At 34.8% G+C, this 27303-nt stretch overlaps 1 protein-coding gene across 1 annotated transcript; it reads left to right on the top strand.

Annotated features, from left to right (window-relative positions):
• Positions 1 to 17: 17 nt before the first annotated feature.
• LOC121418089 (neurogenic locus Notch protein-like) lies at positions 18 to 27026 on the top strand. Its single transcript, XM_041611794.1, has 6 exons — positions 18 to 126; positions 11192 to 11234; positions 16885 to 17031; positions 17354 to 17461; positions 21322 to 21564; positions 26995 to 27026. Exons 1-6 carry the CDS (start codon positions 109 to 111, stop codon positions 27024 to 27026), a joined length of 591 nt encoding a protein of 196 aa, XP_041467728.1. The 5' UTR covers positions 18 to 108.
• Positions 27027 to 27303: the final 277 nt, after the last annotated feature.

Here is a 27303-nt window from a genome sequence, read left to right as displayed (position 1 = left end):
GGTTGCAAAAGGTTATAAGCTCTTATAAACGTGCTTCTCCATATTCGCACAAGAGGTGATTGTTCGGCCATAATAACAAGACTGATTTTTTACGCAGATCTCAAGACTATGATGATGCATCGATGGGTGAGAAAACTATATTCAAATATTACTATTAGTAATGAATTTCATGAAATAATATTATTAGAGAAGTATGAGTATAACTACACTCTAAAAAATGAAGTGCTAATTCAGCTCTTAAAGAGCGTGTATAGTGACTGCACTTCGGAGTGCTGAGTTTTCTCGTTCAAATTTGAACTAGACAAATCAGCACTCAGAAGTGCAGTCACTATACACGCTCTTTAAGAGCTGAATTAGCACTTCATTTTTTAGAGTGTAGTAGTAGTAGTAGTAGTAGTAGTAGTAATAGTTGTAGTAACTGAGTAATATAACAACGTGTGGGCTTCGTGTTCTAATGGTTACGACTCTCGTCTTTCAATGAGAGGGTAGTAGTATAGTCGTAGTAGCAGAAGCTATAATCATGGTAACCGTATAGTGTTGGTAGCGGTAGAACACTGTTAAGAAGACAAATAAATTTTACTATAGGTTTGATAAAATAATCACTCGCAAATATATGCAAGACCTTTCGATTCTTTCAAAATCCAAATAAAGTTTTTTTTTGTTATTTAACAGAGAGCTGCGTGATTTTCACAATTTTACAAATTGTAAATAGTATTTGTGTATTTCTCCTTTTGGATTTCGTTGCTGCAGATAATCTTTTCATTATTAAAGCAACGAAATAACTTAATTTAAATATTTTTTCCCATTCTTTTTAAACCTACACAGCAAAAACTGTGGTGTTAACCGGTGTACATAGAGGACTACACCAGTTATTTTACACCGATTTTAAATTGGTGGTGTTAGTTTTACACCTATAGTTCTTATTACAACACCTATGGTTGTTACATTTACACTATTTGGTGTTATGTTTAATCTCCAGGGTGTTATTTTAACACCTCAGGGTGTGGTCCTCTATTAACACCAATTGGTGTCAGTTTTAACACCACAGTTTTTACAGTGTAAAATACCGCATTCAATTTGACCTTTATTTCACGCGATTCTTGCTTAGCTTCATCATAAACTGGCCAAGCCATGGTAATTTGAGAATATTACACCTGTCATATTAAAATAGGGACAAATCATTTCATGAACGATGCACTTATGATGGATCGGACGTACGCAATATATTAAGGAATTTTCGTTTAACTTTCCACAAACAGATTGTTATAAAAACAGATTGTAAGAACGTACAGTATAATCGGAACTGTTCTCGACACTTTGCTGCTAATATACCTGTGACCCCAACTAGCTATTTTTTTCAGCAGTGGGGAACAGTGTGGGGGGAATTGATATTTTATAAAAGGGCACCGAAATAAATTTGTTTTGGGGTAGTCCTGAAGACAGAAGTTTAAGTACATTTTTTTATTCTCACAAACGCAATTAGGTATCTCATAAGTCCTAGATAAATAATGCGAGCGCGAAGCGATAGCTGACTGTCATATTTCATGAAATTTAAGGTGGTTTCAGACCGCCTCGAAGTTCGCCAGTTCCAGGTATTCTCTGATCGGGAAATTTACCCCGATCAGAAAATACCAGGTATTTTGGTAATGTGAAAGCAAACTACGCGTAATTTCCCCGAAAGAAAATACCCGCTAAATAGTGGGTACTTGGCGAAATTACGAGAACTTTCGTGGGGATTTTTCCAAGGTCGCAGGTATTTTGGCGATGTGAAAGCAAATTACGGGAACTTTTAGCCCAGCGTGTCGTTGGGCGCGGCGGCGTGGGTGGCTGCTGGGCTAGTGATTTTGAATCTCGCGCCTTTCCTGCTTATCAGACCATACTGCGCATGCTCGTAACTTCGGGAACTTATCCCGAAGGATGTGTTTCGGGGCGGTGTGAATGCAGGAATAATTAACGGGTATTTTTTAGCCTTAAAAAGTTCTCGTAATTTAACGAGGATTCTTGTGATCGAGGCGGTTTGAAACCGCCTTTAGACCTGAAAGAAAAACATATTAGTAGTGAGCTTGTTATGGTTTCAGACCGCCTCGAAGTTCGTCAGTTCCAGGTATTCTCTGATCGGGAAATTTACCCGATCAGAAAATACCAGGTATTTTGGTAATGTGAAAGCAAACTACGCGTAATTTCCCCGAAAGAAAATACCCGCTAAAATGTTGGTACTTGACGAAATTACGAGAACTTTCGCAGGGATTTTTCCAAGGTCGCAGGTATTTTGGCGATGTGAAAGCAATTTACGGGAACTTTTAGCCCAGCGTGTCGTTGGGTGCGGCGGCGTGGGTGGCTGCTGGGCTAGTGATTTTGAATCTTGCGCCTTGCTTGCTTATCAGACCATAGTGCGCATGCTCGTAACTTCGGGAACTTATCCCGAAAGGGTATGATTCAGGGCGGTATGAATGCAGGAATAATTAATGGGTATTTTTCAGCCTAAGAAAGTTCTCGTAATTTAACGGGGATTCTTGTGATCGAGGCGGTTTGAAACCACCTAAATATCTAACTAAACAGATAATTAAAGTGCTAAAAATACATGAATAGGCCTACAGACCTGACAACTGGACATTTCAAGGATTGTTTGGGGGAGTTTTATGAAGAGTATGAGAGTAAACGTATATCTCGCTAATGAAGTAATGCAAGAACTTGGGGAAGGGGTGATCACCAAACCATTAATCTTGATATAGAATATTATTTAACATAAAAATTGTTAATTTTTCGCAGCTCTTCACGTGCAAATTATCTATCATAATTTTTGGTATAGGCAAAATTGTGGATATATTTGTTCACCAGTATCTATTTTCTTTTAAAAACTTTAGCCTCGGTCAAGGAGAATATATATAGCGACCATGCCATTTTCTCAAGAGAGAAATGTATCCTAAATAACGACATAATTTCAGATCGCTTTTGACAATGTTAGAATTTACACTCCAATTTTACGGCATAGTTGTGCTTATATTTGTTACTTTAAAAAAAATTGCATGGTAGTCTAATGTCATGCTATAGTCGCAGAGCGCATAAATGTCCTTTGCATTTTATTTTTACGACGGAGCGTGTGGCAAAAAAAATTATAAAGTTCTTGTTATTTTTAAAATCTTTGATGGATTTTCCTTAAACCTTCCCCAATATATTCTTCTTAGTTTTATTTTTGCTACTTTTTACAATACATTTACTGCTGGGGTGAACTTTCCCTTTAACCTTGATATTTCTTTGTTTTTCTTATTACTATTATGATCATTATTATTATCATAATTTGAAATGCAGCCGTATTCAATTCCCTCCCTTATCCTTGAATGCATGAATTTATTACACTTGTAATACTTCTTATTTTTAGGTTCACAGGGCCTCAGTTTTAGAGGCTTTACAAGTTTACTAGCAAAGCTATTAACAAATTTGTGTGTTTAATGGTCTACTCCGTTACTACTGTTTTCTTTTTATTTACCGAAAAGAGCTTAACCCTGAAAAATGATGATGCACTTTAGGGCCTACCCCATATAGTTATGACCAGCAATGAATTTTACCTAGTGCAATTATTAGATTCCGCCAGTGCCTTCTTCATTAAGGGAAAGTAGAGTAAAGCCATCAAAGCTCCAAGAGAGTCGTAAAATTTACCCTTACAGTAGTATAACCTACACCACGTTGTTTTAAAGAAGTATATATATATATTTATATACACAACAAAAAAAGTAAGTCCTCCCTAAATCAAATTGCTGTAAATTTTGAACGGAATTATTTTGAGATATGATACTTCGTAGGTAGTTTTCTACACTCATTAAGCAACTCCTAGGAAAAAATGAGATTGATCAGTTGACTCACGCATGAATAATTAAAGATTGAATTAAAAATGACCATTTTTGAAAGTCACAAGAGTCGTTTTTCAGATTGTGCAAATACAAAGTTGGGCAAAAGTTGTTTTTAGGTGAATTTTATGGTGTTATGCTGTTTTACTATCCATCATTTAGCCACTCCACACACAATTTTGATATCGTATGTTCATGGTTGAGTGAGCACAACATGGGGGGGGGCAGGGGGCCCCCACTTTTTTCCAAAAGCATGTACAAAATGTAAAATTGACCAAACGCTTGTGATTTTTTGCATGGTCAGCCCCCCCCCCCAACTTTTGGCTCAGCCCCTCCCCCACACTTTGAAAAGCGTTCCGCGACCCCTGTATTGTGACATATCTTCATAGGGTTTTTGGTAGTATCCTCTACAACTTGTTAGGTCTTATTAAAATTTAAAAATGTTGGTGGCTACCCCGTTTTTAGGCCCCTCCCCATTTTTAAATTCTGGATCAACCCCTGATTTTTCCATAAATTAAACTGATCATGAGATTTTGTTAGGAAAAGAATACATTTATGCTGTATAAAGAGTATTCATTCCCAAGTTTTCTAATATGCTCGCTCAACAATGAAAATGTTAAAAGTTCGAAAAGTGTGTGGTGATAGAAATGATGAATGATAAAAACAACAGCAATTAAAGTCACATTTGAAACCGAATTTGCCCCAAATATTCAACTTATTACCCTTTAAAATGAGTTTGTGACATTGAAAATACCAATTTTCCCACTTTGATTCGTGTTCACTCATCCATGAATAAACAAATCGATTTCATTTTTGCACAGAATTCTTCCTATAGGTTGATAAACATTACTGCCAAATGACATCGCTAAAGACAGCCTTGAAAAAAAGTTCCACCATATTCAATAAGGGGTTACTTATTCTTAAACATATGCACCCATAATGTACACAAGTTTATGAGAGAGGAAGTCAAAATTTTAACAAATATGAAATAAGGGTTTGTTTCATGGACGGTTTTTGTTACTTCTGCCAACAGTTACTTCGCACATGACTTCAGAGTAACACTATCGAAAAGGCGTGCACACCAAAATAACAATTCGATACGGCACAGAGTGGGGCCAAGGCCTTGAACTTTCTTCCCATTTGCATAATTTTCGAATACTGTGTGCTCACTGATGCATTAAACATCGGGATTTTCATAAAAATCAAATCAAATGAACCATGCAAGGAGGTTTGTGACAGATATCCCTTGTTACAAATTGCATTTTTTCCAATAACGTGAAGAAGAGCTAATCACATTCCACATGTTTATTCAAGCGTGAATGCTTAATAAAACGGTTTTGAATCATTGAAGCATGTTAATTGCTCATGAACATAACGAAAAAATTGATAAAAGATCAGTTTCAGTTACCAAAATGACACAATACTTGCCTATGATATTTGAAAATCGTATTTTTTGTTTTCAATAAATGTTCATTGAACCGTGAAACGATGAATATTGTTGAAGATACTCTTCCCAAAAATAATTGTCATCATATTCGATCATTTTTATTGATAAAAATGTGTAAAAAATCCAATTATAGCAAATTAGGACTTGTGTTTATTCAACCGTGAAATTTAGCCCAAAAAGTTGTATCGTCTTTTAGAAAGTACCTTTTACAAGCCTTCTGACTATTTTTCATGAAGAGAATGTGGAATCAGTTCCTATAAAATGGAATCAAAGTCATTTGGCTTGTGACTTTTGAATAGTGACATTTTTGCCTTCTTACGGTGCTCACTGAAGCATGACGTAAAATACGTCCGTAACATTCACTCAGATGGTAGCTTATAAAATTACCTACACTCTCATGTATAAATATATAAAAAACTCGCATTGGTTCGGAAATTATTGATGTTTCTTCAAGGGGACTTACTTTTTTGTTGTGTATAGATTCACATGACTCAGATCTATCTTTTTTCATTCTATTCGTGCTTGTTTTTGCTTTTTAATATTCCCTTTGCTTTCTTTCTCCTCACTTTCGCCCTTGTCACTAATCATGCTATAGAGAGGAGACCGTCTTTATCCTCTATGGGATCTTCCCTGTTTCAAGGGATTTTTGTAAAGAATTCCGTTTGACTCTTACGTGAGGAAAAAGTTTAGTCGGGAATATAAACGTGCTTCAACATATTTTTCATTTTTTCATTTCATTTATTTCACCTTCATGTGTAAAAACAATACAAACATATATTTACAAATCAAAATGTACAATTAAATTAGGAATCGATACATAAGGTGTGGACCCCTTAAGAAGCAAATAGCTTATCACCAGAGGCCCATAACAAGTATAAGATATGGAAAATAGTTACATAAAACAGGAAAGAAATGGTATGTACAACTTAAACAATAAATGTTACATCTACAGTGGGAGACAGGATATTTAAACAAACAACAAAAGTTAAACAAAACATTTAAAAATTAATCTATTTTGAAAATTCAAGGGTGCACCTATAATAAAATAAATTGTTTATATTTATGGAAAAGTAAATCCTTTAGTTTTCTTGTAAAAGTAGTGGCTGTTGAGCATTCTTGAAAATCTTGTGATAAGTTATTCCATATTTTTGGACCATTAAATCGTAAGGATTGTTGAGATGTGGATTTACGTGCTAGAAATGAGCGATAATCTTTATTTTTGCGGGTTAGATATGTATGGTGAGAGTCATTTGTTTTAAAGATGTTATTGAAAACGTCAGGAAGTGTATTCATTTTATAGTTGAACATAAATGTAGCAACACTCATATCTATCAAATCATTTATCTTTAAGATTTTTGAATTTAAATACAGTTCATTAGTATGATAATTGAATGGAGCATTATAAATAATTCTTAGCACTTTTTTCTGAGCAATAACTAACTTCTTTAAATGTGACTGAAATGTATTACCCCATATGACATTACAATACGTAAGATGTGGCAAAACAAGACTATTATATAAAGTTATCATAGTATATTTTGGTAAAATAAATTTAAGTTTATGAAATATTCTAGCTGTTCTACTTATACGTGAACATATATCCTCAATGTGTGGTTTCCAAGAAAGAAACTCATTTATTTTTATTCCTAAAAAGGATGTATTATCAACCCTATTCAAATATATATGATCCATAAGGATTCTGGGAGGATTATCAGGTATTCTTTTGCCTCTAGATCGAAATATAATAAATTTTGTTTTATCAATATTCAAAGATAATTTGTTTGATTGTAACCATGAAATAACCTTTTTTGATTCAGAATTTAATAATGTGGCAAGGGAATCGTAGTTTTTATGTGATAAAAGTATATTTGTATCGTCTGCAAATAATAAAAATTTTAATAATGGAGAGCAAAATATAATTTCATTTATATAGAGGAGAAAAAGCAACGGGCCGAGGACGGACCCTTGCGGTACGCCATGTGTAATATTTTTCAGAGGCAGATTTGACACTGTTGATCACTACATATTGTTTTCGGTCTGATAAATAGTTGTGAAACCATTCATAGGCCACCCCCCTAATACCATAATGATATAATTTTTTTTAAAGTATGGAGTGATCAACAGTGTCAAAGGCTTTGGACAAATCTAAAAATACTCCGATTGTGTAATTGCCTTTGTCAATTTCTTGCATTATGTAATCATGTATAAAGAATAAAGACATATAAGTAGAATATTTTATTCTGAAACCAAATTGTTGTGTACATAAAATATTATTGTAAGTCAAAAATGAACTTAATCTTTCAAAAATCAGTTTTTCTAATATTTTAGAAAAAAATGGTAATATCGAAATGGGTCGATAGTTGCATATTCTCGCAAGAGTTGATTGGAGAGCCATAATTACAAACTTAGATTTACGCGCAGATCGCAAGATTACATATTTAACTGGTTCACCATAATGCTGAACCGATGGGTGGTAAAAAAAACTATATTTGAATATTACTTATAGTAATAAAGTCTATAAACATACAAATTGTATAAACATTATACATTATCTTGCTGATCCACTGCTTCATATATTTAATATATCATTGCAGCTTGGTAAGGTCCCAAAGAAGTTGAAAATAGCTAAAGTTATACAAGGGAGATCAATTAATTACTAGTAATTAACGCCCAATATCTTTTTTAACTTTGTTCTCAAAAATTCTTTAAAGGATAATTCATAAAAGGACAGTTGCTTTCCTTAAAATAGTACATAATCAATTCGGTTTTAGAAAAAAAACATAATGCAACTTATGCTATATTGGCATTAATAAATAAAATATCTACTTCTTTTGACAATTCTGATCATATCGTAGGTTTGTTCCTCGATTTCTTAAAAGCGTTTGATAATAATGAAATGCATTTATATAAGCTATCAAATTATGGTATCAGACGAACAGCTTAACAATGGTTTAGGAGTTATCTTACTGATAGAACTCTGTTACTGTAAATGAATCAGAATCTCCAACAAAACCAGTTACTTGTGGAATTTTACAAGGTAGTCTTGGTCCTCTGCTATTTGTAGTTTATGTTAATGATATGAAAAAAAGAGTCATCTCATGTTCTTTCATTTATTCCTATTGCTGATGATTCCAATATTGTCTACACACATCATGATCCACTATCTCTTGTGAGTACTATGAATGCAGAATTTTAAAAAAGTAAGAAACATGACAAACTAAATGAATCAGAATCTCCAACAAAACCAGTTACTTGTGGAATTTCACAAGGTAGTCTTGGTCCTCTGCTATTTGTAGTTTATGTTAATGATATGAAAAAAAGAGTCATCTCATGTTCTTTCATTTATTCCTATTGCTGATGATTCCAATATTGTCTACACACATCATGATCCACTATCTCTTGTGAGTACTATGAATGCAGAATTTTAAAAAAGTAAGAAACATGACAAACTAGAAAAAACTCAACAAACTGTCATGTCATTGAATCTGCAAAAACCAATTACATGCTTTTTATTCATTCATTGAAACATCTGCCGCATCAAATACTTTCAGATAATACTGAAATTTTAGAAGTGCAAACAACAGAATTGTTTAGGTCTTACTATTGATAACAAACTTGCGTGGAATGCTGATATCAACAATATTTGCCTAACTGTGGCAAGAAATATTGGAATCATCAACAAGCTTAATATGAACGTTCTTCCAGCACAGGCACTATCCATGTTGTATTGTGCAATACTTTTGCCCTATATCTTAATTATGGGTTTCTGGCATGGGGAAATGCCTTTCAAACGAGACCCAGCAAAGTCTTTCTACTTTAGAAAAAAAGTGTTGAAAATAATATGCAATACACCCGTTAAATCTCGTACGGATGAATTGTTTCGTTAGAAACGTATCTTCAAGTGACCTAGCTGTACCGCTTTCAAACTTTTCTAATTCATGTATCAGCTAGAGAGAAAAAGTGTACCTATGGTCCTACAAAATAAATTTACGAGAAATAGTGCTTTGCACTCGTGTTATGATAGATAGTCAAATGACTATCACTTATCTAAAAGTAGAAAAGTACTTTTTAAGCAAAACTGTATTTTCACAAGACCCAAAATCTGAAATTCTTTGGACAGAGTAATAAAATAGGCAGCTAATCTGAACCAATCTAAATAATCAATAAAAAAATTCTTTTGAATTCTTACTGATTTAATCAAATATTTTGTGAACTTGATACTTATCCACGGTAGTGTTGATTATTTCAAAGTCAATGAATAATTTGTATAGTGTATATACATTCGTGTTATATTTTTAAGGGGGCACCAAAGTAAGTCTGATTTGCAAGCATAGAAGCTTTAAGTACATTTCAGCTTTATTCTCACAAGCACAATTAGGTATTTCATAAGTCTTGAATTAATAATGCGAGAGCGAACCGCTAGCTGATTTTCTCATATTTCCTGAAATTTACACCTGAAATATAAACATTTTAGTAGTGAACTTGTAATTACATGAATAATAAACAGGATGGGTATCTAAAAAAAATAATAATGCAAGCGCGTAGAAGGGGCACGTGTTTTACTCTCTCCAGGCATTTCATGTATTCATACGGAAGCGAGCCAAAATGGTGAACGAGTGAAAGTTTCATACTTTCAAGAGCGGTATTTTCAAATATTAGAGACCTAATATAAGGCATAATGAAATATGGGATGCAATGGTGACTTTAATGACACCCCACCCCCTTTAAATGATACGTGGGAATATGGTGACCGGAACATTTTTCGAAGTTAATCATATTAGGCCCGTATTCTGAAGTCAGGTTTAATTTAGTCCACGGTCTAACTTTGTGCTAAAATTTATGGGAAGGCAACAAATTCAAATTCTATTCAGAGTGTATATTTCGTATGTTTACTAGTTTGTTACCTTTTGCTTTCATAATGAAAAAAAATACTTCGAAATACTTCAGCTATCATTCCCAGACAAATATGAACATTTTGAGTTGCAAAGTAGTTAACAAATTGGATGCGTACCGTTAGGACTTTATGCCACAATTGGCTAGCCATAGTTAAACAACTTTATATCATATTTAGAATATTGGCCATAGTATTTAGAGCACTTATTATTATTTTTTTTTCAAATAAAGCTACATACGTCTTCGTCATATTTGAATTCATGAATGGGATATCTAATATGCAGGTTGCAAATGAACATGACCTAAGGATCTCTTCTTCACTTTAAACAATGGCGTCGACCACGGGGGGGGGGGCGGTCTCCAAACCATTAATCTTGACTTTGAAATACTATTTAACATATAAAATTGTCAATTCTTTGCCGCTCTCCAAGTGGAAATTCTATATTTTATTTTGTCGTGCGCAAAGCGCGCACAAAATTTTTGATATATTTTCTATGTATCTGAATTATGGTTCGACAAACCTTACTCTATATTACATGTTTTAAATAACTTCAGCCTCGGTCAATGAATATTATAGCGACCGAGTCATTTTCTGGGCCATGCCAAAGGCTCCCCCCCCCTAGAACCGCGCCTGCCCCCAACCCTGAATTTGCCAATGTTCTAAGGCATACAATAGACGATAAATTGGGTGGTCTTCTCACCAGGCCAAGGGTTGTGTTTGTCTACATTGAAATTATTTTTTATTATAAACCTTGCTTTTGGTTTGAAACATGTCCTGAGTGTGCATAGTTGACTTCCAAACTTGATTAAACTGACCGCGAGTTTTTCTAGTGTGCATATATCCGTTTACATTGACAATTGGCCCGAGGATTAGGAGAAGCGAAAAATAATTATAGGAAAACTCAAGTACGTAACGCTATGCCATGTGGACACTAGGCCTCGTGGACACTCCGCGAAACATGGATACGTTCGGTTTCATTTTCCATTCCCTTTTTCAATACTTTAGTATCAAGTGATGACTGTGGCTGTTCTGGGCATTTTATATCCAGGTAAGAACACATTTTTAATAACTATTCGTTCATTTGTAAATATAATGTAGGCCTATATATATATATATATATAACACAAACAAAATTTATACCAGACCGATCAAAACGATTGCATTATTTGCAACGACTTACCATGATGACCATTGGTCAGCTTTTTGGGTGTGACTGTATTAAATACGCATTGACAAATCGGCATTGACGGACGATACATGTCCGGTATTGAAGGTGTACTGCAGGCTGAAAATAAGAATATCACAATAATAGAGTAAAATTCACCAAGCGGAAGGCTGAAAATTTCATAAAAGTCTGATAACAAATAAAAAAAAAGATATTGAATTTCAAACGTTGGCATTTTTTTTATAATAATATTTATATGCACATCGTCATGAATATTCGTTTGTTGATGGGTTGATGGCGTCATTTTCCCCACTTTCTTTTTTTCTTACGTTACTATACAGTGCGTATCAAAAAAAAAAGTTTACACTTAGAAAAAATCCTGTAAAATTTTATATTTGTAATATCCTGAAGATTTTTGCACGTTTTAACATTGGTACAGGTCCCTTTAAGCAAATGACGATATAACTGTCGAAAAATATTTCCGCTTCAGTGAGCACCACTTACTTTTGAAAAGTTAGTGAAAAATAATTTGCGCAGAGCTTTGAAATGTTTTTGCGAATAAAAGTAGACCTTAATCATGAAGAACACATGGTATTTAGCTAGTAAAATTGATTTGAAGATATCTTTTACCTTTTTGAAATTGTTTCCTTGTCCAAAACACTTTGAAGAGTGCATTGCGCCCCACCCCTTTCCCCCACACACCGAGGCCATCGTGACGATATTTGCTTTACACTGAGCTGTGATTTACATGGAGTGGCTTAGGATTGATTTTCATTTTATTAATCACTGTGAAGCTTGAGGAAAGTGTGGAGAAACAAGTATTATATGAAAAATAAAATGCAGACCCACTTTAAGTGATAAAAACTTAGTTAAAAATGCTGGACATGTCTGATTTCAACTTTTTTTCATATTTGATTATGTCCTGAGATCCAGCTAGCACAAAAAGGGTAAATGTTGTGCTTACTAAGTGTTGAAATTTCAATTTTGGTGGCAAATTGTTACAAAATGCTTGAATGTATCTATTTTATTTCTATTGACTAAAAGTGCAAGGGAAATGTATGAGAAATGTTTCGCAGGATAAGTTTGATTTCGCCCTTTCCCCTTGACACAGCTTGAAAACGAGCATTTCTGCGCAAACAGATTTCTGCGAGCTTTAAAAAAATGGACAGTGCTCACTCAAGTTTAACATTCTGTCAAAACTTTTACTTTCGTTGGATAGATGAGACCCAAACCCAAGATTATATGTGAAAAAATATCCACATGTTTTATATTTTTTGATTCCCAGGGCTTTTTCAAAGTGTAAATTTTTTTTTGATACGCACTGTATATGAAATCAAAATATTTCTATACATGCGTGCATGCTATGCCTCCTTATATTTAATAAGTTGGAGCAATGAATATCGAAAGCATTAAAGGGATGGTCCAGGCTGAAAATATTAATATCTAAGTAAATAAAGTAAAATTCACGAAGAAAAATGCTGCAAATTTCATTCAAATCGGATAACAAATTGCGAAGTTATTAAATTTTATCTATATTTTGTGAAAGCAGTTAAATGCACATCGTCATTGATATTTATTAGGTGGGCTAATGATGTCACATCCCCACTTTTATGACTTGCCTTTTCCTTATGTTATTACATGAAATCATAAAATTTTCATTTTTTATCCATGTATGAATGACGTGTCTCAATTACGCATACATTCGTAATTCCGAAGCTTCGTTATTCCGAAGGTTCGGTTATTCCGAAGGTTCGTTATTCCGAAGGTTCGTTAGTCCGAAAACGAAATAAGGTTCGTTAATCCGAAAATTAAATAAGGTTCGTATTTCCGAAAATAAAATTAATTCATTTTGGTAAGAAAAACGGTGTTGTCCTTGCAAATTAACAGGATATTATGCAATAATAGTAATAACGAACGATGATACATGTGTGTGTTGTGGCCAAAGCATGTATTGATTTAAGATAGGCGCCTGAATCTGACCAATTGCTGCCCAAGCAAATGGTTGAAAGATCAGGGGATTAAATGTGTTGGTTGCGTGCGAGTAACCTCTAGATAATAGAATTTGTATTTGAGGGGATGTCAGTTTTAAGAGCTTCTGCTGGTAATAAAAATAAAAACAATACTAATGATGATCATATTAATCGCAACGATGGTCATAATTAAAATGGTGATAAAGAATATGTTCATAAAATTTTATTGATCGTTACGCCTAGTGTTAACAACGTTAATCCGTTTTTCATGATTACAAAACATGCTCGGAATGTTTACTTTTTATGTGGGGCGTTGTGGCCCAGTGGAATTGTCTTCTGACTATGAAACAGAGGGTCGTAGGTTCCTTGAACAAGAAATCTATCCACACTGTGCTGCACTCAACCCGGGTGAGGTGAATAGATACCCGGTATGAAGAAATTGATTAAATGCGTTCCTTTGGGCGCCTAGGCAGCTAAAGCCGTGGTAATAATAATAGCAGGGCCCACTGGGAGAACAGTTTTCAGAACTGAAGTGGCTTCCCTTTGTAAACAATACCATTATCATTATTATCATTATTATTATTATTATCATGTCTTATTAGGCCTACATGAAATTTCCAAAGTTTGAGCTCGTAATTCGCTCGCAATATCTCACAAGGATGCCCTTTAACAGTAATTAGATCCATAATTGACCCAAAAAATTCCAAGCCACTTGCTCGCTACGCTTGCTCGCGAAAATAAAACCTAAATATAATCAATCAAAAATGAATTTAAAAAACTTTGCTCAACTTAATTACTATAAAACACACAACTTTACAGATGATAATCTCATGGTGAAAATATCCGTTTGCACCAAAATGCCCGTTTAGGCATATAAGTGCACCTTTTTTGGCTTTGACACCCCCCCACAGGGAAATACGTTCCGCCGCCCTTGGTTGAAACATGTATCGTCTTTATGGCTAACTGCAAAATTCCTTAACATGTCCCTTTTAGATCAGATCAGAGCTTATAATAAAATTTTCTGCTCGCGCTTCTTGCTCGCAGCTGTTATCTAGTTACATAGCCATCTTGTTTTGAAGATCACAAACATATTGCCCATCATATTTTCAACAAAAAATATAGCTCGCGCTTCGCTCTCGCATTATTTAAAAAAGGGCTTATGATATTACTACAAGTTTACTTTATTTTATAAGAATAAAGCTGATTATTGGCTATTAGGACTACCCTTTCAAAGAAACAAACCAACAAATATCAACTTTAAATTGCTGATCGGGGAAATTATGGGTGAAAAATTTTGCCCCCCCCCCCTATTGGCGAAAGTTGGATCCGCCGGGGGGGGGGGGGTAGCAGGGGGCACTTGCAACCCAAAAAATAAATAACAACCAAAATGGTAAATTCCTTTTTTTCAAAATAAATACTCTTTTCAAAGTACATCTTTTAGACTAATTTTCAGGAGAAGCTCCTAATAAAAATGACATCCCCTCCAATACTCGCACGCGACCAACACACTTAATCCCCTGCATCTTTAAACCATTTGCTTGGGCAGCAACTGCTCAGATAAAATCGAAATTAAGCGTATGCTTGATCCGGGTGCCTATTCTTAAATCAATACATGCTTTGGCCACAACACACACATGTATCATCGGTCGTTATTATTTTATTGCAAAATATCATGTTATCTTGCAAGGACAACACCGTTTTTGTTACCAAAATGAATTAATTTCATTTTCGGAAATACGAACCTTGTTCAATTTTCGGACTAACGAACCTTCGGAATTACGAAGTGTAACCTTCAATTAGGATGAAATAAGTTGCGGCAAAAAATACCTAATGTATTTGATTAGTTGTCAATCCAATCGTTTTAGTTCTTGGTAGAACAATTTTGAATAAACCTAATTTCATATAATAAAATACAAAAGAAAAAGTGGGGATATGATTTATCTGCCCATCTAATGAATATTCATAAAGACATGCCTAGAACTGTTTCACCGGAATAATGCAAATCTTTAATATTCAATAACTTTGTTATTTGTTTCAGATTTTGATTCAATTTTCAGCATTTTGCTCTGTGAATTTGACTCTATTTATTGATATATAAATATATCCAGTCTGGACCATTCCTTTAAATCAAATGTCAATCCATTTTTACAAAAAAATTTGGCTGACAAAAATTGAATAAATAAAGTTTCATAAAATAAAATACAACAGAACACGTGGGGATGTGATATCAATTTGCTGGTTGCATTTTCATGAAGACATGCATAGAATTGTTTCACCAAAATAATGCAAATCTTTGAAATATCTTAACTCTGTTATTCCTTGTCCGATTTTGATTTTTGTTTCTTCTTTGTTCAAATCATATTATTTTCAGCCTGTAGTACCCCTTTAAAGGAGCATATCCTTAAACAAGACCATTCTGATGCGAAAATGTCTTATATCCATATGTGTCCTAAAGATTATTTCTCTCTTTCTCTCTCTCTCTCTCTCTCTTGTGTATGGTGTTCTGGTTTGTCATTTTGTTTGTTTTTCTGTCTATTCTCATATTGCTTGTTGTTGTTGTTGTTGTGTTAGTATGTTCAGCTTCAGTGTCCGAAAATGTAAGGGGTGGTTCTTGGGGCGGGAGAACGCATAATAATAATCCATTCATTCATTCAGTCTGCTTAGCTGTTTTTTTTACGTGATGTCATATTTTCTAATCATTCGGCTGCAAAGTCATCGAAAATGATATTTTCTATAATTTGTTTATGTCACTGTTCAGGTACAATTTATCTGCTATGATTATTTTTATATTTTTGATAATGAATTACCACCCACAACTGCTGTTTATTTGATATTATTTTATATGATATTTTCTAGATTATGTACGTATGAATTTTAATTGAAATTAATGAATAACAAAGATTACTACAAAGCAAAAGTTATACATAATAATGTTTATGTGTAATGCTATATTAATATAAACGAAACCGATTCTAAACCAACCAAACATATGCCATTCCGGGATGCAATTTGAAGAAGGTATTCTCGCTGCGAGTGCAAAAGGGCATATAATTTGGAATACATGTATGTTCCATCATAAAATCGTAGTCAATTTGCTTCTAAAAAAGTGATCTATTGTGTAGTGCTGTCGATATTTGAAAACTAAATGCTCTGATGTATTTCATTCATTTTGTTCAATTTGCATGGCGATCGAAAAGGAATGCTTTTATATGTATAATAAATGCGTGCTTAATTGCAAATCATCGGCATGCTTCTTTCTAAATGGCATGGCAATGAACAAGAATATCAATGCATAATATGGTTAAGAGGGACCCTTTTAAAAAATATCGGTCGTAAAAAATTCGACCGTTATTCAAGACCCAAGAAATAGAACTACCAAGCCTTGATGATAAATAAAAAAAAAGTTATAAATAACTGAGTTGTATAGAGTAGTATGATAGGGAGTTTGATCACACAGCAACAGCGTTCCGCGTGACACCCTCCCCACCCCACCCCGCCACCTTGTACACATAAGTGCCATTCTGTTATGTACTGATTTTGATTTCAATATTGATGGAATTTAGGGATATGCATTGGATATTCATGCGATCGAGACATGACCTGTCCCTCAGCTTTATACAAAGATGGGTCGATTGTAAGAAGCTCAAGAAGGATGTGGAACAATTCTTATGATACAGACATCGCCAACTATATAATGAAATGCCACACAGGTACGTTTTTTTTATTGTTTTTTTTTCATTTATTCTCATATTTTAAGGAGTTATAACGCACACATCTAAAAAAAAAAGTCAAACGTATTTTTCAGGACCCTTGTGAAGTCCTCATCGGTCCATCCCCAGTACACCCTCACACGCACACCCACATATCCGCCCATTACACGCACACCATCACACACCCAAATGCATCTAGGCATTCAGCTCGCACGTTCCCGTACCCCCACAGCACACCTTCGCATAAACAGTATATTAATATATTGTCTTGACTATAATTGTGTGATTTTTTTCGGCTTGGACATTCTTGTTTTTAAAATAGGTAATGCCTGTTCGAACAACCCCTGTCTAAATGGAGGCTCTTGCGTGGAAGATAACTTTGGGTCATACTACTGTTACTGTGAGCGTGGCTTCGACGGGAAATCATGCGGTAAGTACTTTCTCTTTCGGGGGATCCTTCTATTATGAAAGGGATAACTAATAGCTAAGATGAGAAATAATGTGATCGAAATTTTAAAACTATTTTTCTTTTGTTAACAGTCCTCTCGAGAAAGGGAAGGATTCAAGTAGAAACTATAATTTCAATTTTCAATCTGCAAGGGAATGTTCAAAGATATATAATTCCGGGAAAGGGTATCATTTTCGTATCCAAGGAACATGAGGTCAACTCCCGACGGATATTAGGCGAGTAGGGCCCATTTTACCGACTCCATTGGATTCATCAAATCGATTGCAAGGGATTCGTTTTTTTCTAATCGTAATTTTTTTTTTACTTAAGGATCATTGGAAACAATAGACAACGAAAGATAATAGACCGGGGGCTGGGAGTGTTTATTTAGCTGATCGGGTACATAAGGATTGACGGTCCTATCATGTTGGCATGATATCAGTGGTAAAAAAAAATGTGTTGCCCAGAGGACCCCATTTTTCTTGGCCATCTTGGATTTTTCATGAAAATCAATTATTTCATAATTTTGCACAAACAATAGGAAAATATTAAACAAATACGCATGTTCATAATTATTAAGATAGTAGAAATCGATCGCAATCGTTTTCTGAACAGTCTGGTTAATATTCTTTTGAAAAATATTAGAATTTATGCCAAAATTTTCATGTTTGACTCGATGGCCCGAATTCACAAAGGTGGTTTTGATAATAATAAAGTCACTTAATTTTTTTTCTAAACCACCTTGAAATTAAAATGAAGTTTTTTAAAATATCAGCTACATATAAAAGATGCTGGCACATCAACGCCTACCCTCTTCAGTTTCTCCAAATTGGCAGATTTTCCCCATAAATTGGTAGAATACGGGAAGGGGGCTGGTGACGTCAGGAGCCCTCTGAGGGGGTAGGCTGCTATGTGCCAGCATAGCAATATAGAAGAAACATTTTTTGCCTCAATGTGGGCTCCCAATTTGCAGATTTTCTAACAAAAAGGTAAAATACAGAAAAGGGGTGGGTAATTTCAGGAGCCCCTGACGAGAGTAGGCTTTGCTGTATCAGTACCTCTTTATATGTAACTGATAGAGGAAAGGTTTTCCTCTCCATGTGGTTTTAAGCCAACGGAAATTGATTGCTTTTTTAGCAGAAACACCCTTTACTCTCAGATGGGGCTCCAAATTTGCAGATTTTTCAATTAAATTGCAAAATACGGAAACAAGGGGGATGGTGTTTTCGGCATCCCACTGAGGGGGGGGGGGGTGGCTTCCATTTCCAGTAATTCTTGTAACAGATACAAGAAAGTCTACTATTTGTCTTCAAGTGATTTAAAACAATAAAAGTTGTTTCAGTACATAGTAGAAACACTTTTTCATCAATGTTGCTCCAAAATGACGAATTTTCCAAGAAATGGGCAAAATACGATAAAGGGGTTGGTGACATTTCTTCTGCTTTTTGGCCCCCTTCGTTCGCATTTTTGTTTTTCATACTGTATTATCCCTATGCGTATCAAAAAAAGTTTACACTTTGAAAAAGCCCTGGGAATTAAAAAATATACAACATGTGGGTATTTTTTTCACATATAATCTTGGGTTTGGGTCTCATCTATCCAATGAAAGTAAAAGTTTTGTCAGAATGTTACACTTGAGCGAGCACTGTCCATTTTTGTAAAGTTCGCAGAAATCTGTTTGCGCAGAAATGCTCGTTTTCATGCTGTGTCAATGGGAAAGGGCGAAATCAAACTTACCCTGCGAAACATTTCTCATACATTTCCCTTGCACTTTTATTCAATTGAAATAAAACGGATACATTCAAGCATTTTGTAACAATTTTGCCACCCAAATTGAAATTTCAACACTTAGTAAGCACAACCTTAACCCTATTTGTGTCAGCTTGATCTGAGGACATAACTGAATCTGAACAAAAGTTTATATCAGACATCTCCTGCATTTTTTCACTTAGTTTTTATCATTGAAAATGGGTTTATATTTCATTTTTCATTAAATACTTGTTTCTCCATACTTTTCACAAGCTTAACAATGATTAACAAAATGAAAATCAAGCTTAATTTGTGTCAGCTGGATCTGAGGACATAACTGAATCTGAACAAAAGTTTAGGTCAGTGTAAAGCAAGTATCGTCGCGATGGCCTCGGTGTGTGGGGGAGTTGGGTGGGGCGAAATGCACTCTTCGAAGTGTTTTGGGCAAAGAAACAAGTCAAACAAGGTGGAAGATGTCTTCAAATCAGTTTTACTAGCTAAATTCTGTGTGTTCTTCATGATTAAGGTCTAATTTTATTCGTATAACTATTTCAAAGTTCTGCGCAAATCATTTTTCACTAACTTTTCAAAAGTAAGTGGTGCTCACTCAAGCGGAAATATTTTTCGACAGTTATATCGTCATTTGCTTTAATGGATCTGTAACAATGTTAAAATGTGGAAAAATCTTCAGGATATTACAAGTGTATAATTTTACAGGATATATATATGCACACGCACACACACACCCACACACATACACACACACACACATATATATATATATAAACATATGTGTGTTTATGTATATATATATTCTTTTCTTGTAGCTCCGTATATTTTTCGATATACATGTACTTTCATGGGCAGAACTGCGCATGCTCCCTGACTTGACAGAGATATCGATCATCCGCAAAAAGCAAATCAAGTAAAACAAAAGCTCTCGCCAAAATTAATGTACCGACAGTCTGAAAAACAGTGTGGAATTTATAGGACCCCATTGGAATATAGGACTCCATTGGAAATAAGCCTTTCGGCTTTCATGGGCTATCCTGTCAAGGTATTCTTCAATTTCATTGTAATCTCTTGTGATATTCTTGACGAATAAAATCAATCAATCAATCAATTAATCAATCACTTGAGTCTACATTACAATGCAGAAAATCTAATTCCGACATTCATACGGGATCCTTTAATTTGGAACAATTATGCTTGTTAAAAAATATATAAATGACGTCTTCGGTCGTTGCCATGGCAACGGATTGTTTTCTTGAAAATAAAATATATTCCCTTATAACTGTAGATAAACATAATATGAATGCCCCAATCTTACAGATTTAAGCTTCCAATTTGATGAATAATAATTCTTCTAGAAATTCAAAGTCATCCCAATTGTTGAAATTTTATCACTGCCATGATAACGGCTTATCCCCTAGAAAAATAAATATTTTGATTAAAAAATAATGTAAAATCTGAAATTGTTCACCTTTTCCCCTTATATATCGGTTCCGATCTAGGAAATGATAGTTGCTACCCATGCAAAAATAGTTAATAAAAATTTCAGGCCGTTACCATGGCAACTAAATAACCCATAACTTGGTGAAAGTATGTTGCATGTTGTAAAAACATATTGATGGAAGATGAAAATCACTTAATACATATGTAATTTTTGACCTACAACTAGTTCGCGTTCTGTATGATCCAATTAAATGATAAGAATCATTGTTGCCTTAGTAACACTTTAATTTGACCATAGATATTGATGTTGCAAATGACTTGTTGTCATGGTAATGGCTCATTTTTCCCCCAAAACAATACATTTAGAATCTGATACGGGGGATAGGGTTTCCTAAGGACGCTGCGTGAAAAATAATAAAAAATCTACACTTTTAGATTCAAAATATGTACGGGGGGGGGGAGAACTAGGTCGTTGCCATGGACGATACCAAGTATAAAATCATCCCTCGTGCAGGTCTATTTCATCGAGGCCAAAGGCTGAGGTGAAATAAATTTGCACTCGGGAAAATTTTATATTTGTCGTACAAATGAGTGAGAATCCTAAATATTGTACAATTTGTACAAATTTTCATTTACAGACATACTTCCTCAAGTTCTAACCAGATCGAATGGCGGAAAACAAATTTCGCTCGCCAACGTGTCAGATCTCTCGTTTACAACTTTATTTACTACCAACGATTTAGAAATTATAGACTTCGTGTTCGATGAGACGAACTCCACGATATATTTTGCTCACAGCACTCTCTCAAACTATTACAGCGCACATATAAGGATGACCACCGGAATCAATACTTCAGTTCTTATTTTCGAAAATCCATTAGGTACGTATGATGGTTGGCGATTGTTTCGTTCCAATTTATTCCACAAATTCTTTTACTTTGATCGATCCTTAACATAAACCATTTTGAAATATTTGTGTTTTCCACGTTTCAAACGACGTTGCAGATTGAGAATTCGATTAATCAACTTGTTCAATTATTGCTTTCCCTGTGGTAAAGAGTCTCTGTGATAAAGTAAGAAAAATGTTGGAAGGATAAAGGGCAAAGAGATCGAGACGCAGATGTGATGGGGAGGGGTAGATGTGGCCCGTCCCTGCCCCTTTGCCTCTACCCCCCCCCCCTCTCCCTCTCTCTCGCTCTTCTACACTCACTGCACAAACCTTATTTATCTCAGAAGTGCTCATTTGGAAAGGTATATGGTGTGGAAAAAAAATCAAATCTGAGGTTGTAAAACTCGCTTTAGGCCTATTTCAGTGCTAATCGGTTAATAGGACATCCTTGCAAGATGTTGCAAGCGCGAAACGCAATGTTAAACTTTGGACATTTATTGTAATAAAATATTAAATATATATATATATATATATATAAACATATATATATATATATTGTAAAGAAATGGATGAAGAGAACAATGGTAGGCGTAGCTTAAATCAAGGTTCCCCAGAGCTATCTACCCTTTGGAAAAATTGGTGATGCCGAAAAAATGCCTCTGCCGGGAATCGAACCCGTGGCCCAAGCTTTGAACGCCGGTGCCTTAACCACTAGACCTTAGAGACTGTTAGTAGCTAGGGCGAGCCCGATCCGATTGACCGTCAGATAGACAGATTTTCGACACTATCCCAACTATATATTCCTTTGTCGGGTGAAGGTGAGTATCGAACAATGACAAGCCGGATATATAAACCAGAAAAGTAACGCGTTAAGGGCGGAATTTAGTGTCTCATGAATGGGATACATATCTCACCAATCGAATAATGCGACCTTAGCATTTGAGATATTCCAATATGAAAACGGGACATTCTAAATATTTTTTAACCAGGAGCAGATCTTACTAAACATTATTTTTTATTAATACGAGCGTAAAGAGCGAGCTAAAACTTTTGTGATTTTCTAAAATAAAATGCATTGTTTTACTTAAATTTGTATTTCATAATGAAAAAGGGCACATTTTATTTGTAAAAAAGGGCATTTTCTATTCTCAGCATTTTGTTTTAACCAAGAACAGAATGAGCTCCTTACAGAACAATAATTGATTCGAGCACGAAACGCGAGGCCCTCCAACCTGAATACTGGACATTCTAACCATGCTTGTAGCCATGACCAGGATGAGTACCTTACAAAGCATTGATTGATGCGAGCGCCAAAAAAAGAGCTTTTCTATTCTAAGCATTTTTTAAATAAACTAGGAACAGAATGAGTGCCTTACAGAACAATTATTGATGCGAGAGTAAAGCTCGAGCTAAAACACCTGTGATTTTTTAACCTAAAATGTATTGTATTTTAATTCGAAATTGCTATTTGATTATGAAAAAAAGGGCACATTTTATTTGGAAAAAGGACCCTTTCCATTCTCAGCATTTTTAAACCAGGAACAGTATGAGTTCCTTACAGAACAATAATTAATACGAGCACGAAACGCAAGCCCTTCCAACCTGAATACTAGACATTCTAACAATGCTTGTAACTATGAACAGGATGAGTACCTTACAAAACATTAAAATTTATTATTTTTGTACTTCATTTGAAAAAGGACACTTTTTTGGGGGGGAATTGCCCCTCAACCCTGCAGCCCCCCCCCCCCCCCGTTCAGCCGCACGTCAGTAAAGCCCAACCCAAAATAACACCTCTCCTCAAATATCGCCTGTCAAGAAAGAATATGATACATGCCTCTTTTTGTGTAATGTTACCGATAATTTCATATGTAAAAATCATTATTTTACTTGAACTTAAGACCTTCTGACATACTTACCAAAAACTTCATAAGAGCTTTATTTTTGTTAATTCATTTATCGGAAGCTTTGTTTTTGCATTTGACCGCAATATTTTTTAGAAGCGTAATAAAGTTTTAAGTGCCGAAAATACGAATAGCTGTGAACGTAACCGGGCACGTTTACTTTTGCAATATTTGGAAAAATATATTATATATAAAGAAAGGAAAATCAAAATACATGTTTCTTTTTTAGACCGGGGTCCCTTCTTGCAAAGAATTGCGATTGATCCAATCAATCGCAAATATAGAAAGCCAGCAAATCCAACATATAAAATGCATGTCTGTAAAAAAAATCTAGATATGAATGTGTATCCATAAATTCATTGATTTCTTGACAATTCGATGTGTTCTCTTTTGTTTACAAAGGACATTTTGCAAATTTCCTGTAGAAAAAATTATGACAATAATGGATTTCCATAGAGTTACGATCGATGGATCAATCGTAATTCTTTGTAAGGCGGTGTTCTGTTCCCGTTACCATGGTTACATAAAACTTACCTTAATAAGAATAGCTTTGATATTAAACCAACCCTTCATGGAATACTGAACTGTGATTGGTTGTTGATTACATCATTGTACTCAACAACCATTTAAAGCCAGTACTAGATGATGAGTTATTGTAACTAAGTTACTATCATAATAATTGCAATATAAGGGTCTTGAGTCCCTTAATTGGAAACAAATGTGTAAATTTTTACTCAAACAATACCAGTGCCATTGGGATCTGCCAATGTAATAGCCGTAGAAGAGAAAGCAAACACCTTTGATGTGTTTATGGGAGAGGAGAAAGATCAAAGACAAAATGGGACAATTCTCTATCGAATCAACCCCTATATTATTTTTTAATCTGGTGGAGATTTTTTTTTACCTGATTGCTAAGAAAGTATGAATGCTTGTAAGCGAGCAACCAAAGGGCACTATAGTCATGATAGTGCATCAAGTTGGAATCGCATCGGGTCATCGGAATTCGAAACATCCGCTCCTACTGAATGAGCTATCGCGCATCCAATCTTGGATCCGCCCTTCGGATCTAGCGATGAAAAGAGTGTCTTAATAGCATTAAAAATGCATTGGTAAGAATTTTACTAATTTTATCACACTTCATCTCCTTTTCAGATTATATAATTGGCTTGGATATTTACTTTGCCGATCATTCACTATTATGGGCTTCGAATAGAGACCTAAAAAGGATCAGATTGCCATCACGTCATCTCGATCCGATTTCTCGTGATGATATCGATATCGATAAATTTCCCAGCAAAGAGACGAAGCGATTTGTAATAGACCAAAAAAGAGGGTGAGATAATCAATACATTGTAAATATTTGGATTGCTGAACGATTTCTTTTATCGTTATACCATTATTTTTCAACAAATTATATTTACCGATCCGAATACATGTACGATAACCTAGCAGAACGTGTATAACGTAAAATGTGACCTCTACACTGTTAAAACTGACACCAATCGGTTTTAATAGAGGACCACACCCTAAGGTGTTAGAATTACACCCTAGAGATTAAACGTAACACCTAAGAGTGTAAATTTAACAACAAAAGGTGTTGTAATAACACGTATAGGTGTAAAACTAACACCACCAATTTAACACCGGTGTAAAATAGCTGTGTGGTCCTCTATGTACACCGGTTAACACCACAGTGTTTGCTGTGTACAGTGCTTATAAAAAAGGGACCGATTTGAAAAGTCTAAAATCATGATCTCCATATCTTAGTGTCAATAGGTGCTCTGAAGTCTTATCCTTCAAATGCCATTAAAATAATTTAGTTTCGCTCATGCTTGAGCGAATGCGGAATGTTTTTGTCTGGGGTTAAAAAAGGAGGCTTGCGCCAAAATGGCATAAAATGATAAATATGATGGTCGGACTTCTTGTTAATCAACAGACTTCCTCTTAACCTTTTCAATATCTTTGCCATAATTTTCGAATTATGCTGTGAAAATTCATTTCCAAATCTACTTATTTGCTTGAATAGATCTGTTGTTCCTTTCTAATATTTTCTATTTAAGCTTTGAATATTCCTTCTTTAGGCAAGAACAATTTTTTAAAAAACCGAAGTATGGAAGAGCGCGTTGTTTATTTCAAACCCTTTCATTGTGTGTTACAAAGGTTATGGTGCCTTTGACGGTGGCATACTGATGGGTGGGGGCTCGGGGCGCCCCCCCCCCCCCCAATAAAAAAAATCATGACCAAGAAAACAAACGATGGAATGGAAAATAACAGAAAACATAGAAAGTAAAATATGATATCATTTTCTGAATATTATGTCAAAATCACAAAGTTGGATATTTTAATTAAAAAGTGGAAATTTTTGCCTGCTCTCGCTTTACAATTTTGTGATGAATTTTACCCGATCTGCCATATCTTGCTCCTTAAGAATTGACTCATTGCCATTGTAAGACGTGAATCCTTTCCTGTTTGTCCTGTCAAGCACATAATTAAACTTGGTGAAGGATTCAATAATCCCTTGAAAATAGGATTCATGTATTTTATAGGTACCATAACATAATTTGTTTTACATAAAAGGATTTAAATAATTACAAATTCTCCCAATTAATAATGCAACTCTTCTTACTTGGGTTGGCAGAAAGTCTTCTTTTTTTACTTGCGAAGGAAAATTCAAAGGTAAAAGAAGTATAAATGAAAAACAAAATAATTCAGGTAAATAAATACATTTGTAAATGTAATTTGACTGCATAATTCGAACATTATGGCAAAGATAATGAAAAGATTAAGAGGAAGTCTGCTGATTAGCCAAAAGTCTAATCATCAAAATTTCTCATTTCTGCCATTCAGGCACAAGCCTCTTTTTGAACCCCCTATTAAAACGTTCCGTGTTCTCTCAAGCAAGAACCAAATGTATTGTTTAAAATTGGCACTTCAAAGATAAGAGCTCAGAGCATCTATTATAACAGCAAAATACAGATAAAATAATTTGAAACAATTTTTTATAGACTTTACAAAACTGTCCCGGTTTTTTTATACGCACTGTATAGAAAAACAAAGTTCGGGGATTTGGCAAGGATTAAAACAAAAAAACATGCTTTTTGCATCATTTCCTTGTTGTCATTCTTATCTTTTTTTATTGATTGTGTAAACCGAAAATGCATTTACATTATTCAACTTCCTCAGCAAGACCACTACGTTCTTAATATAGAAGTATGGATTTACACTAAAGATTATATAAAATGCGATTAGAAAATTCAGCTGATACCCCTAAAAAATAATTTCTCCACAAAAAGTAATATAGAAACTCTGCTGGACATAGCCAACTGAGACAATGAGCCAAAATTTGGTGGGGGACGGGGATCCATTTCGGATGGCAACCAGCTATTGTATTTTCCAACTAGTATTGGTTTCCGTGTTTATATTTTTGTATCATAAACATAGAGTACTATCATGTAGCGCATTTTTATCCAAGGGTTCGGTTGGTTATTTCCTATATCATTTTATTTCCTTTTTTGTAGGGCGGTTGTATTTGAGGGGAATCTTTGGCTGACATAATATCGGAGGTGCGCTTTCGCGGGCCGCCATATGCCCTGTCAGTAGACCATTAACTATCATATTTTTTTTAGACTACTTACATGATTTAAATTATCTCTGCCTATCGGCTAGGTCCATGGCTCGATGGAGTGAATTGCAACTACCGAAGGGCATTTTTAGGGGCACTTTATAATCGCCTAGCTCGTCAGTTTTTTCTTCTACGTTTACCTGGGCAACTATCATGATTAATCATGGAATGCATTTATCATCCGCTCTATACATTCATGGAAAAT

Source organism: Lytechinus variegatus, chromosome 7, assembly GCF_018143015.1.
Source record: "Lytechinus variegatus isolate NC3 chromosome 7, Lvar_3.0, whole genome shotgun sequence".
Taxonomy (NCBI): Eukaryota; Metazoa; Echinodermata; class Echinoidea; order Temnopleuroida; family Toxopneustidae; genus Lytechinus; species Lytechinus variegatus.
The sequence above is the reverse complement of the archived record's forward strand: the minus strand, read 5'-3'. Positions and strand labels throughout refer to the sequence as shown.